The sequence below is a fragment of the Saccopteryx leptura genome, chromosome 1, assembly GCF_036850995.1.
Source record: "Saccopteryx leptura isolate mSacLep1 chromosome 1, mSacLep1_pri_phased_curated, whole genome shotgun sequence".
Classification (NCBI taxonomy): domain Eukaryota; kingdom Metazoa; phylum Chordata; class Mammalia; order Chiroptera; family Emballonuridae; genus Saccopteryx; species Saccopteryx leptura.
The window spans coordinates 99,930,631-99,944,077 of record NC_089503.1 but is presented as its reverse complement, the minus strand read 5'-3'; the positions used below and the strand labels follow the sequence as shown (position 1 = coordinate 99,944,077).

Sequence of the window (13,447 nt, the reverse complement as noted above, 5' to 3'; positions counted from 1 at the left end):
TGCAGAGGCATGTGATAGAGCTGAAGGTTCTGTGAGGGGCGGGGGCGGGGAGTGGCGAGGGCAGGCTGCACTGGGAGGCCGAGAGACGCTGCAGACAGCATGTGAGGAAGGTGAGGTGACTGGGAAAGCATGACTTGGAGGTGTGAGATGGAGCAGATGCAGGAAAGGTGTGTGCGTGTGCATTGTTGTGGAAGGAAGCAAAGTAAAGTGACAAGGCAGCTGAAATTAGGACAAGGGAGACGAAGAGCAGGAACAAGGCACAGACTCTGCCCACAGTGATTAATGAGAGGGCTCAGAGATTACCACGGGAGGAGGGGCCAGAGATTACCGCCACCGTGCTCACAGGGCTGCCCTGGGTCTACAAGATGTGCTTTCCTGAACACCCCAGTGTGCTTCCTAGCCTCTGCCTGGCTTGGGAACTGAGGCCCGAACAGAAAAATTCAGGCCCAGAGTGGGCCCTACGACATCAGGGACAGCCTGATGTGAACCGGGTCTCCTCACACACAGCCCACCTGATCACCAGACCGACTGGGACCCAAGTCTTATCTCCACAGAGAAACCACGTAGCCAGAAAGCCATGGCCATGCTTGCTCAGTGGACTCCCTTAACTGAGAGAAAATCAGAAAAGACCCTCCCTCCCCAAAACTGTCTGAGCATTTGGGTTCATCTCTCCTGTTGACATGGGGAGAAAAGGATCAGATACCAAGGATAGTTCCAGAAGCATCTGTGACTCTTCTCGCCTCACACAGGCAGAATTAGCAAAGTTCTCCCTGGCCGAGGGATGTAAATTGATTGTCTGGTTTTATTAAGGACAAAGTACTTTTTGATAGCATGAGGGAAGTGGCTCCCCAGGGCAGGGATTCCGGCTCCGAGCTCCCGCACATCGATTGCCTGGGCTTCCCTGTCTGGTGCTGAGCCAAGCAGAGGGCTTGGCGAGCGCTAAAGAAGCTATGATTCATAAAGGGAGGAACTCCCGGGGGATGCTGAGCGGACCATCGCCGGGCCTTGCTCTCAGCGGCTTTCTACGCGTACCCTGGAGACACTGCTCTCAAAAGGAACAAAACTGGTAGCTAAATCTTCGCTGGCCTACTGGGTGCCAGTTACCACACTGGCTGCTTTACACACATCATCTGACTTATTCTTGACACAAAACGTAACAGGTAAGGCATTCTTATGACTCCCATTTTATGCATCAGGAAGATGAAGGACAGAGAGGCCTAGTAAATTCAGAGAGGCCACAATGATTATGACCAGGAGTCCAGATTCACACTGAGGTTGATCAGACTCTAAAACTCACTGTCCTCTGTGGCCTGTGGACACTGTCCTTATGACATGATTCCTGGAGGCCCACTGTACAGACATCTACGAGTGTGAAGGGTTAGAATCACATAGTTGGAATGTGTGTCTGTGGTGACAGAATGCAGGGATATTCTGAGCTTCCAAGGTCATCAGGACTGGCTCTGTGCCCGGGGACTTAGAAGCCATTGAGAGAGCACCAAGTCACAGAGTGTTATTGTTCTTTTGGCTTTTCTGATGCATCTCTCTCTTTCTACAATCAGTTCCTGTGTTATTCCCACCAATGTTGTGGGACAGGTGGGCTGGGAACGAACCTCTAGCCCAGGTGAAGGCACGGGAGCCTAAAGAGGTAGAGGGACTCGTATAAAGTCACACAGCCCCTCAGGCAGATCTGAAATCGGAACCCAGGTCCTCTTCTACATTGTGTATGTGGCATTCTCCTTCCCAAGCATAAACAGGTTATTATATACAACTGGGTGTAAACTAAGTAACAGAAACAAATTGTTTGCTATAACTATTCAGATAGAATTGCCAACTGATAGATAAAAGTAAAGGAGAAATCCCATGACCCTTGAGGAAATCATGAACTTATCATGGCTAGAGGGGGGTGAGCCAGTCAGGGTGAGGCCATTGTTTTAGATGACCATGGTTTTGAATCCCCCATTCAAGGGTCACAAGCCCACCTCTGATGAGAAATTCTCCCTGCCTCCCCTTGCAGACGGAACAATGGGAAACAAGAGGTGGGCAGGTAAGTGCAGAGACAGCCCTGGCCTGTGGTCAGGGCTGCAGGGAGGGCTGCCGGGGCAGGACTCACTCTTGACAGTGAGGAACATGGACTTGCTGATGTCGGTGCCCACGCCGTTGCTGGCCTGGCAGAGGTAGTAGCCGATGTCCTCTTCTAGAACGTGGCGGATCAGCAGTGAGCTGTTGGGCAGGATCTGGATGCGGCCCGTGAGGGGCACTGGGTGGTACTGCTGAGGGTTCCCACTCCCTGGAAGGAGGCAGAGGTTAGAAGGGCCGCCAGCTAGGCTAGGGAGTGAGCTGGGTGCACTGGAGTGCCCCAGTGAATGGGCCTGACGCCTTTCTCTGGCAGACCTAGGGCCATTTTGTAGCATTCCCACACAACTCCTATTTCCTGGACAACAAGAAAAACACTCACAGAGCGCCGGTCCTGCCCCAGCTCTCTGAGTAAGGAGATGGAGGCAGAATGCCCACCTTGGCACTGAGCTTCCTTGGGGTAAATTCCTCAGAGAGGAAGAAAGAAGAATCTTCAGGCAACTTGGCAGCAGACAAAGGGAAGGCTGAGCTCTCCAATGGATGTTTCCTGGTCTTAGCCAGCCAGGTCCGGAAAGCAGGCCAGCTGTCCTCCAAGGGGGCTTTGGGTACCATCCCCGTTCGCCCAGTGTTAGCCCTGCACATGGTCTCAATAAGAGGTTGGCATGGGGCTTAGTCAGAAACCAAATGTGTCCTTGGAATAAAGCTGGGCTCTAAGAAGGACCAAGATCTCAGAATAACTGGTGAGAAGCAGGGCTGATGGGGCTCAGGGACCTCAGATCAGAGGGTGGGGTCAGGGCAAGTGGAGCGCACTAAGTTCTAGGGCTGGAAGGGAAGGGGAGAGGTCAATTTGTAGGGACAAAAGGAAATTTGGAGTCAGAACAATAGCTATCCCTGGCCCAGATCAGAGGTAGCCTGGAGGCCCCTCAAAGCTCAGAACCCAGGGCTTCCACCTGAGGCTAGGGATTGTGTGTGGGAACCAGGCCCGCGTCACTCAGCTTCCTCCCTTCCCTCTCCCTGGCTACTCGGGGTGCTGGCTGGCCAGGCACTTACCCTTGGCATGTTTCCACATGACCTTGGGTGGAGGGTAGCCGTCCACTGAGCAGTTGAGCACACCAGCTTTGCCGTAAATGCCATCCTGGTTGTTGGGCTGCACCACGAACCGAGGGGGCACTGAAGAAAGAGGGAAGGTGGGAGAAAGACCAGCTCAGTCTCCGAGAGGTCTCCTGGGGCTTCAGGCCCTTTCCAGTCCACGTCAGGCCCTCCGGGACTGTTCCAAAGGTGGGCCTGGCAGCTCCCGAACCAGAGATGTAGAGAGCTCTTGCTGAGTCCTGGGCTCGGGGTGGGGAGTTCTGAGTTTCAATTCTGGTTTGCCAGCGGCTAACCGAGTGGGTGTCTCCTCCTCACTAGGCCTGTTTTGCGGCCTGGAAAGTAAGAGGTTTGGACCTCTTGATCTTGAAGGCCCGAGCCAGAGCCGAGCTTCCATAAGCCTGTGATTCAACCCTGAAGCCTAGAGATGTTTAGCAGCGGGCAGAGCTGGACTCTCCCTCCATCGCCGGCCTGTCTTCACTTACCACGCACGATGAGCTGGCGCTCCCGGCTCACGGTGGCCGCCGCGTTGCTGGCGATGCACGTATAGTTGCCGTTGTGCTTGAGGGAGACGCTGGAGATCTGCAGGGAGCTCATGAACTCTTTGCTCTCGATAGTCACACCTGAGCCCGAGATGATCACCTGCCCGTCCTTCCTCCAGGTGATGCGGATGGGCATGTCCCCTGAGGACACCACGCAGGGGATGTAGAGCAGCTGGCCAATGGAGGCGGGTGGGAACTCGAAGGGCTGAATCAGAGGGGGCACTGGGAAGGCAAGGGGCACGCTGCAGTCAGGCCCTTCCGTCAGTCCAGCCCGGCCAGCAGCACCGCTGCACCCTCCTCCTCCCCAGGCCCCTCCCTACCCCAGCTCTTCCTCATCCCCAGGCTCCTCCCTACCCCAGCAAGATCTGGGAGCACAGTCCTCCTGCCTTGTCTTCTCGTATATGCAGAATCTCTGGGGGTGCCCTACCACTGTCCCTTGATTCCCACCCCCTTTCTCACACAGGCCTTGCACTGTCTCTGCTGAAGGCCTTGGTTGGCTGGCTTTAAACCTGACCTTTGGACTTGCCCTGGAACATGAATGGTGATGCTTCATGTGTTTCTTGACACTCATCTGACTTCTCAGCTCTCATCCCGATTTCCCTGCCATTCCTTAGCACCCCTGTGCTCACTGTCCGTACCCGAGGTACAGCTCACAGCTCTCTGGGGGTATGGGGTTGGCAGAGGTGATGTGCCCTGAGTGACAGGAAAGGTCACCAGCACTGAGACTCTCCCCCATGCACACCTTAGCTGCTGGTCTAAAACCAGGGTGCTGTTCTTTGGTCTCCTGCGGGAGTGCCACCACCCAGCCGGCCCTTCTATGGTCATCACGTGTCAGAACAGGCAAGTGGAAGCTCCCAGCCCTAGGTGTGTCTGTACCTGATTCACCTTCTCACTGTAGCCTCCCACCAATAGCGTGCTGTGAGCTTCCCTGCCTCCACCGTATAGATGAGAAAACTGAAGTTCCGAGCAGAGAAGTGAGTTGCCCTATGTCCCTGCTCATAAGGAGTGCCTGGAATCTACCTGTGCTCCAAGTCCAGGCTCTCTCCCTTAATCTGCCCGCTTGCCTCTCTGAGTGGTCCCAAACATGCCCTTTTATTTCATAAGTAAGCTCCCTTTGGGTGTCAGGAAAGAGCAGAGAGGGTGCCCCCTTGTCTGCAGGACAACCGGTTGTTAGACTCACGGCTAAACACCATCCACTCAGCCCCCTCCCGGCTGGGGATGGGGCTTATCCTCCCTCCCCCCACTGCCCACAGCTCAGCCCCTGGGGGGCCTGTCTGGAACCAGAGCTGCTATGGGAGGGAGCCTCCTTTGTTGGCTCTGGCTAGAACATCAGCCATTATCTTTATGTTAACTCAATTAGGCCACTGAAACTTCCCCAGCAAGTTGGGGGAGAAGAGAGAGAAGGAGACAGACAATTAGCTTAACAGGGATGAGCACCTAGTAGATGAGAACTCCTTTCTGCAGTCAATTAAATTATAAGGCTGTCCACAGCCCTCTGGCCTTCTCCCAGGAACCAGCTCCACCCCTCCTGGGAATCCAGCTACTCTCCGCCCAAGACCTAACTCAGAGCAGCTATGAGGTGGGGGGGGGGGGGGGGGGGGCAAGCCCAGAGGGGAGAAGGAGGGGTGGCTTCTCTGCATGCCCACCCAAGATCCTCCTTGCTGCCCCTGGGGAGTGGGCAGGTTTAGACACAGTCAAACCTTTGGCTGACTTTTTAATGCCTGGGAAAAGTCTTGGGCAGGAGCTATAGAGCCAGAGGAGGTGACATTTAGGAGGGATGTTGCCTCCATGACCTACGGTGCAAGAGCCATACCCCTCAGCAGGGCCTTGACTGACCATCCCAATGTTGTCTCCCACCTTACCCTTCACCACAGCCGCAGGGGCTCTGTTGGGCAGATAAAATGTATTATGCTCACTTTGTTAAAGATAACACGAGGAAGCCGTCGCCCAGGTGATATTAATGTGTGTTGGGGTGGGCTAAAGGCAGGCAGAATCCTTGTAGCCTGGGGCTTGGTTTTGGGATTAAGCCTTTCCTACCCTTTTTGATGTGGGGTGGTGCAATCCAATCATGCCTCAGAAGGTGACTTTGGGTTGGAGACTTCCCTACTTTGTATATTGGATTAAAGATTGTGAAGCTACACTATAAAATGGGGGCAAAACGGGACTTGGCTCTTGGTTCCTGAGGTTAGCATGAGAGAGCGGAGAGAGTAGAGCCAGCAGCTAAAGGAGGCCACGTGGAGGAGGCCAGGAGAAGCAGCCAAGATGGCGGAGTGCTGAGTGAGATGCCAGTTTGTGTAGAGTTTGTATCTGGGATAAGGAAGGAGATGGGGAACTGAGGAGAAGAAGGCTGGTGAGCTAGAAACCTTTGATTCTAGGAAACTCGGATAAGTCAGTGGCTTTGTGAGCACTGAGTGTGACTGGGTTTTGGAGCCCAGTGTGTATTTTTACTTGCCCGCCGGGTGCAAGGTAGGATTAAAGGCTATGGTCCACCAGTTTTTGGCTCCATGGTTTCTTTACCGACTGTCCGAATCCAATGCGAACCTGCAAGGGCCGGGCTGCTATGATAGTGGCCCTGGCCGTGGCTGCTGGCTTTACATTTGGCGTAGTCTGTGGCAGGATTCGATACAGATCGGCAAGGAGCCTTTGAGTGGTGGAGTAGAGGACTGGCTAGTTTTAGGGTTCCCCATGGCTGTCTTTTTGGGGATTGTAGGCTGGCTGACTTTTACAGCCATGCGTGAGGAAACCAAGAGCTCTGTGAAAGAGGCTGCCTGGGACCTGCAAACCGAGCAGCAGAAGAAGCTGGAGCAAACGCAGGAGAAACCGATGCTGACCCTGGAGCTGGAGGAAATGCTGGAGGAGGAGGCCAACCAGGTGTTCGAGATTCGCCTGGAAATGGAGCAAACGCTGGAGGAGGATTCAGAGGTTCGTGAGTTGCAGCTTGCCCTGGATGTTGCGGAGAGCCAGCAGCGGCAGGAGGCCGGGGCTGAGGCCAGGGCTGAGGCTGAGGCTGAGGCTGAAGATGAAGCTGAGGCCGGGTCCGGAGCTGCAAGGTCTGTGGAGCAGAAGGCGGCGGCAGACGGAGGCTCGAGCCCGGCAGCCGGAGCTGGTGTTTTCAGTCCCTCTTTGGAGGATGAGGAGAATCGGACTGGAGTTGCAATCCGCAGTCTCCAGAAGGTGAAAGCGCAGCTGGAAGGAGCACCTACTTCGGCCCTGGTAGGTCTGCGATTTTGGGAAATAGGGCTGGACATGCTTTCCGGAGCAGAGATGGAAATGCTGACTGCCATTGCCACGTGCCCCTCTTTGGGACAGTGTGAAACCTGCCAGGACGGCAGGAATGAGGGGGGTGGCTGATGACCCACGTGCGTGGACTGATTTCCTGGACTACGACCGGAGTGGGCATTGGCTCCTTTGTTGGATGGACTTTCGGATTACGGATTTTGGACAATGTAAAATACCCTGATGGGGGTGGGGGTGGCTTTGCTGGAAGCACTCCCCTACCCCGGGAAGCTTTTCCCGTGGCTAGAAAGAAGACCGAGGACATTTTGCGCTTTGGGCTAAGTGCTCAAAGACTGGTGAAAGGTACCTTTGTAATTGTTGAAACTGTATGATTTTTGCTGTTGTAATCTGTGTAATGTTCTAATTTCCTTGCACAGGGATGCCGGTGGTATAGATTGTGGGTAGTAAAGTGAGCATAGGGGTGGATTGTTGGGCAGATAAAATGTATTATGCTCACTTTGTTAAAGATAACACGAGGAAGCCGTCGCCCAGGTGATATTAATGTGTGTTGGGGTGGGCTAAAGGCAGGCAGAATCCTTGTAGCCTGGGGCTTGGTTTTGGGATTAAGCCTTTCCTACCCTTTTTGATGTGGGGTGGTGCAATCCAATCATGCCTCAGAAGGTGACTTTGGGTTGGAGACTTCCCTACTTTGTATATTGGATTAAAGATTGTGAAGCTACACTATAAAATGGGGGCAAAACGGGACTTGGCTCTTGGTTCCTGAGGTTAGCATGAGAGAGCGGAGAGAGTAGAGCCAGCAGCTAAAGGAGGCCACGTGGAGGAGGCCAGGAGAAGCAGCCAAGATGGCAGAGTGCTGAGTGAGATGCCAGTTTGTGTAGAGTTTGTATCTGGGATAAGGAAGGAGATGGGGAACTGAGGAGAAGAAGGCTGGTGAGCTAGAAACCTTTGATTCTAGGAAACTCGGATAAGTCAGTGGCTTTGTGAGCACTGAGTGTGACTGGGTTTTGGAGCCCAGTGTGTATTTTTACTTGCCCGCCGGGTGCAAGGTAGGATTAAAGGCTATGGTCCACCAGTTTTTGGCTCCATGGTTTCTTTACCGACTGTCCGAATCCAATGAGAACCTGCATGGGCCGGGCTGCTCTGATGGTGGCCCTGGCCTTGGCTTCTGGCTTTACAGGCTCCAAGCCTCAGCCCATGTCTGAGGGCACCTGGGTGACCAGAACTGGACATTTGTCCTTTTAATCTCCTACCCCGTGTGCTCCTAGCCAATGGCTGGCTTTTTTTTTTTTTTTTTTTTTTTTTCATTTTTTTTTTTTTTTTTTTTTTTTTTTTTTTCTGAAGCTGGAAACGGGGAGAGACAGTCAGACAGACTCCCGCATGCGCCCGACCGGGATCCACCCGGCACGCCCACCAGGGGCGACGCTCTGCCCACCAGGGGGCGATGCTCTGCCCATCCTGGGGGTCGCCATGTTGCGACCAGAGCCACTCCAGCGCCTGAGGCAGAGGCCACAGAGCCATCCCCAGCGCCCGGGCCATCTTTGCTCCAATGGAGCCTTGGCTGCGGGAGGGGAAGAGAGAGACAGAGAGGAAAGCGCAGCGGAGGGGTGGAGAAGCAAATGGGCGCTTCTCCTGTGTGCCCTGGCCGGGAATCGAACCCGGGTCCTCCGCACGCTAGGCCGACGCTCTACCGCTGAGCCAACCGGCCAGGGCCAATGGCTGGCTTTTGACCCATTTCATTCCAGATCTACCTGAGCCCAAATGCAGGTCCTAAGTCCATCCAGCTTTTCTGGAACTCTGGTCATTTTCTAGATCTCCCCATCCCAATCTCTGGCTGCCTCTGCTCTCTGGGTTGGAGCCTCCCCAGTATTCTGACTGGCTTGCTGCATCTTGGACATCCAGACAGATTCTTCTGGAACCCCAAATCTAGTGGTGGCCAAATGCCCATTGCTGAGACTTTCCCTTGTTGAGCTCAGCTGGTCCGCCCCACCCACACTCTTTTTGGTGCCTATATGAGATCTGGCCTCCTTGGTCGTTTTGGTGGAATTATTGCAGAGACCCAGATCTGCCACCCAGTTGGTTTCCCGAGGCCCAGAAGAACCACTTCTGGTCTAGTCCTTCCCACAAAGGTTCAAAGCTCGAGCTTGACAGGCCTCCTGGGAAAGCCTTCCTTGAACTTTCAGACCCCACTCCCCGATGCCACTCTCCTGCGAAGCCGGCCCCCTCTTGCACAGCCTTGCAACACTTGGTTCCCACCTGAATCATGGCACGGATCATGCGGCAGTAAGGTCGCTTTTTCATTGCCATCTTTCCTGGGAGTCTGGGAGCTGCCTCTGGGAAGTAACCTGGACTTGCTTACCTGGCAAGTTATGTGCCCAGTAACTGTCAGGTGAGTACAGTAAATGGAAGAACATGTCTGTAGATCACTTCCTGGGTTGATCTTAAGTTCCTATCTTGTGCAGTGGGCAAGGGGTGGTGAGAGCACAGGGTGGAGGTTCACCCAGAAAGAGGGGGGGGTCTATGCTCTCTCAGGATCCTGAGTCTGTGCTGGAGTTTTGGAGTTTTAAGGCTGGGAGGTTCTCCCTTCTCCCTCCTTGCTGTTCTGGCACCGGAACTGGCTCCTTCGATTTAAGAGCCCTGTGGACAGGGGAGAATTTCAGAGGGATGAGGGGCTGCAGGGGGAGACGTGGGGGCAAAGTGAGGAGCTGGGAGTTTCCGCCAAGGAATCTCCAGGTCTGCAGGGCTATGTCCTGGGAAAGGAACACTTCCATTGAGGATGGAGCCAAGGGAGAGTGATGGATAGAAATTAGGCAGGAAGATTTAGCCCAGGCAAGAGGAAAACTCTCTCTCAGTCAGAAAAGATTTAGATAATGGAACAAGTTACTAAGGCAGGTTAATTCATTAATTAACTAATTCATCTAATGTTTGTGAAATGACTCCTCTATGAAGGCATTATGTTCTGTGTGGGCTTGGGAAAGTAGAAACATGCTTAAAATACAGACAGAACCTCCAGGAGCTAATCATTTGCTTGGGAAAGGAAGGTATTTTCCTTCTGTGATTATTGGACAAGCACCATCTGAATATAAAGGCACTGAACTCTGGGCAGAGAAAAGTGTCATCTAGTTGGGTGATAGCAGCTTCATGGAGGAGGTGGCATTTGGACTGGGAGTTAAAGAACACACATGTGCTTTAAAAATAAACATACATGTGAGAGAAAGGGAAAAAACTGAGCTATGAGGCAGATGCCAACTAGGGGCTGTCATTCCCAACATTGATGACTACTTGACAGACCACTGAAGGAGAGTGGTCAACTTCCATCCTGGGTGGGGGTTAGACATTCACCTGGCTGGTTAGAGCTCTCTACTGACCCGTGGAGGGCAGATGACCAGGCAACTCAGAGATTCAAGGCCGGCTGCTGGCTTTGGTCCACCCTCCACCCCTGCTGTGGGTTGATGGGAAGGTGGGGTGCTAGGGCAATCAGTGTTATCAGTGTTCCCTTAGGAGCCCCTCGTTGGGAGTGCTAGGGGCCAGAGCTGCTCACAGAATCCCGAGCTCTGGGCTCTCACACTGAAAACCTTGTAACTGTGGGCAAACAACCTGGAGGGGGAAGAGAGCCCAAGTATCCTGGCTCCTTCAAGCTCACTGACTACTAGGAGGAGCGCTGTGAGTGGGAGGAGGACTGAGAAGCAGGGTGAGGGGCTCTGAGACGGGCACATAGGCAGCTGCCTGGGTGTGGGGTTGCTTTCTGATCTGTGTGTGTCCATTTCCATCCCTGGGAAAACATCCTCATCATCTGGGAGCTCTGACTACCTCCCTCGTGGCAATGATCAGAGACTTCTTTAGTGCTGACTGCAGCCCTCAGGGGCTCCCCTCCCCTCCCATCCCGAAGTCTCAGCATGTCCCTAGCACACAGCCTGAACATAGGGGGCACAGATGCCATGCCACCCAGGGAATTCTCTCTGGAAGCCACACTCTGGCTACAGCCATCTTGGCAAGAGAACAGCTCGGACAGCTTTGAGGGAGGCAGGGTCAGAACAAGGTGCTGGAACGGTGAAGAGGCCGAGAGGGTCAAGTGGCTGAGGCAGTTCATGAGGTGTCCATCCACCATAAAGACTTTATAGTGGCCACTTGTTTTAGAGTATTTTGCAGAGGAGGGCATGCTGACCACCAGCCCAGCCCATAAACACCTTATGGTGGCTCATCTCTCTCTGAGCTGAGCCTTTCTATTTACTGCACCTGTTTGTCAGGAACAGGCCCTGGGGGAACTTGGAGCTTCTCTGCTCTGCAGTGTCTAGATTGGGAAAGCCAGGCCTGAGAGCCAGGACACTGGGGCTATGCAAACGACCGTGGGCAGTGCCTCCTCACTGCCACCCTGCCTCTCCCCCTGAGCCTCATCTTCCTCCTCTGCAAAGCGGAGGAGTTGAACCAAGTAATCTCTAAAGCACTGAGGCTGTTTTTTGGGTTGTAACAAGTGTTTTAGGAATAATAATTTACGTGTTCTTATTTTCTGTGACCCTCTTCTCAGGAAGGCTTGACCTGACCACCCTATTGGAAATGGCAAACCACTCTCTCCTCCCCTTTGCACTCTCATCCCCACTACCTATTAGATGTAAGACATCTTTTTTGTGTCTTATGTACTACCCATTTCCCCTAATGGGAGTCCTCGAGGGCAGGGACTTCCGTCCGTCTAGACTACAGCTGTGGTCACTGCACAGGGCCTGGAAGTACCTGATATATAGTGGGTGCACAGTAAACATCCCTGAATGAAACATCACTGCTGCTGCTGTTGCTCCATTGTCACCATCATCATCATCATCTTAAGCCCTGTCCGTCCAATAAGGAAGATGCTTACCCCTATCTGTGTTCCTGGCTACCTCTGCCCCCTTCCTGTGGATTCTGATGGGTTTCTTCACAAACAACTGCTGCTGCCAAGAGCAGACATTTGGCCAGGTGGCCAGCTGTCTCTTAAACCCTATGATCACAGAAATCCACTCACTAGGGTGGGAGGGATCCCCTCCAAAGGCTGCAAGCCCGTGGCAGGGACTGGTTTGAGCAGCAAGAAAAGAATGCTTTTGGGTGGGGAGTGTGGGCATTGAGAATGAGGGCATGTGACTGTGTGAGTCTGTGTGTGAATGTGAGTGTGTCCTCTCTTCCGTTTGCTCTCCACAGGGTCTTGGCACCCTCTCCTGGCCCTGGCCTTGCTGAGCATGGGTAGAAAGTATCTGATGCTCTTGCTTTGGCTCCAGAGGCCCGAGGAGGCTGAGATATGGGGATGGAGATGCTCCCTCACTGAGCTCAGGACAAGGAGCTCCCGCGGCAGCCCTGCCTCCTCAGTCAATTAAGCTGCCAGCCTGGGTGCCTAGAGATGCTTTTATGCTACATTATTTTTCTACTACAGGGGACCCAAAAACACCAAATCTAGGTTGGACCCACATGCCCTCCTCTTAGCATCCTGCCAAAGATCTCTTTGGATGCCCAGAGACAAGTCATTGCCTTCCCTCAAGCCTGGCTCTCTCCTACCAGTCAGGGTCACATGCACCAATGCCCAGGCAGCCCTAGAGACATCCTTGCCTTTGCTCCCCTCAATCCCTTCCACGTGGCTGGGTCACAGCTGGCTTACCGGGGCAATATTTCATACGACATCACATGTAGCTACCTATTGTGGCTCAAGAATTGTGCCTTACAGGAGGATGTGGACAGAGGAAACATTTGTATCAATATGTAACTGCCAGCATGTACAATGTACATGTATGTGCAGGTATAGATGGGTTAATGTGTGCATATTTGTTGCAGGTACACGCACATAGTGTGCACCAATGTGTACATGCATTATACTCACACACATGAGTGTGTGTGCACGTGTATGCAAATCTGGTGTGCTTTGCTCTTAGCTTAGTGTTTGAAAAATTCGTCAGCAGACAAGCAGTCCCGGAAGGAGTGGAGTCAGCAGTTGTTTTTTCAGCTCTTGGAGCAGCACGGGCTTTTGCCTTGCCCTGCCCACAGCGCTGGGCCCCACAGATAGATGAGGGGGGTGCTTCCAATTGGTCTCAAGTTTCGAGTGCCCTACTGGCTAGCACCTTGACTTTTCTACATTTCAGGCCTCTGCTCCCATCCTTTGGGTGTGATGCATGCCCCAGCCAGGCAGGAGTGGGGTCTTGAGTGCTGCCCCTGGGCCCACTCTTTCCTATCTTGGAACCAGGGCCCCTTCCCACCCCCTAAGCACCTCCTCCACCCTTCTCTGTTCCCCTTCTCCCCCCTCCACCCTCCTCCTTGAGTAGCTCCTGGAACAGCACACCATCTAATCAGGCAGTGTGCTCATAATCAGCTCTGATAGGTTCTTTGCAAAAGTGCATTCTAATGAGGTGTGGAGAGGGAGCAGGGGAAACAGGGGATGAGGGACCTGAGCTTTTGGAGTAGCGGGGGCACAGGGGCCTTAGAGCTCCTCTTGCAAATGCTGCTTCTTGGTGAGGAGAGAAAACCTGCTAGGGCTGAGTTTTCAGACATGGAGGGTG

General features: G+C 53.4%; 1 protein-coding gene across 3 annotated transcripts in view; it reads right to left on the bottom strand.

Moving 5' to 3' along the window:
- DSCAML1 (DS cell adhesion molecule like 1) overlaps nt 1-13,447 on the bottom strand; it is a 380,712-nt gene that overhangs the window by 89,104 nt on the left and 278,161 nt on the right. For all 3 annotated transcript variants that reach the window (XM_066372545.1, XM_066372542.1, XM_066372552.1), the window contains 3 exons: nt 3,645-3,923; nt 3,124-3,243; nt 2,111-2,287 (listed from right to left, as the gene is read on the bottom strand). In XM_066372545.1, the coding sequence (XP_066228642.1) occupies nt 2,111-2,287; nt 3,124-3,243; nt 3,645-3,923 (576 nt within the window). The remainder of the gene's footprint in view (nt 1-2,110; nt 2,288-3,123; nt 3,244-3,644; nt 3,924-13,447) is intronic.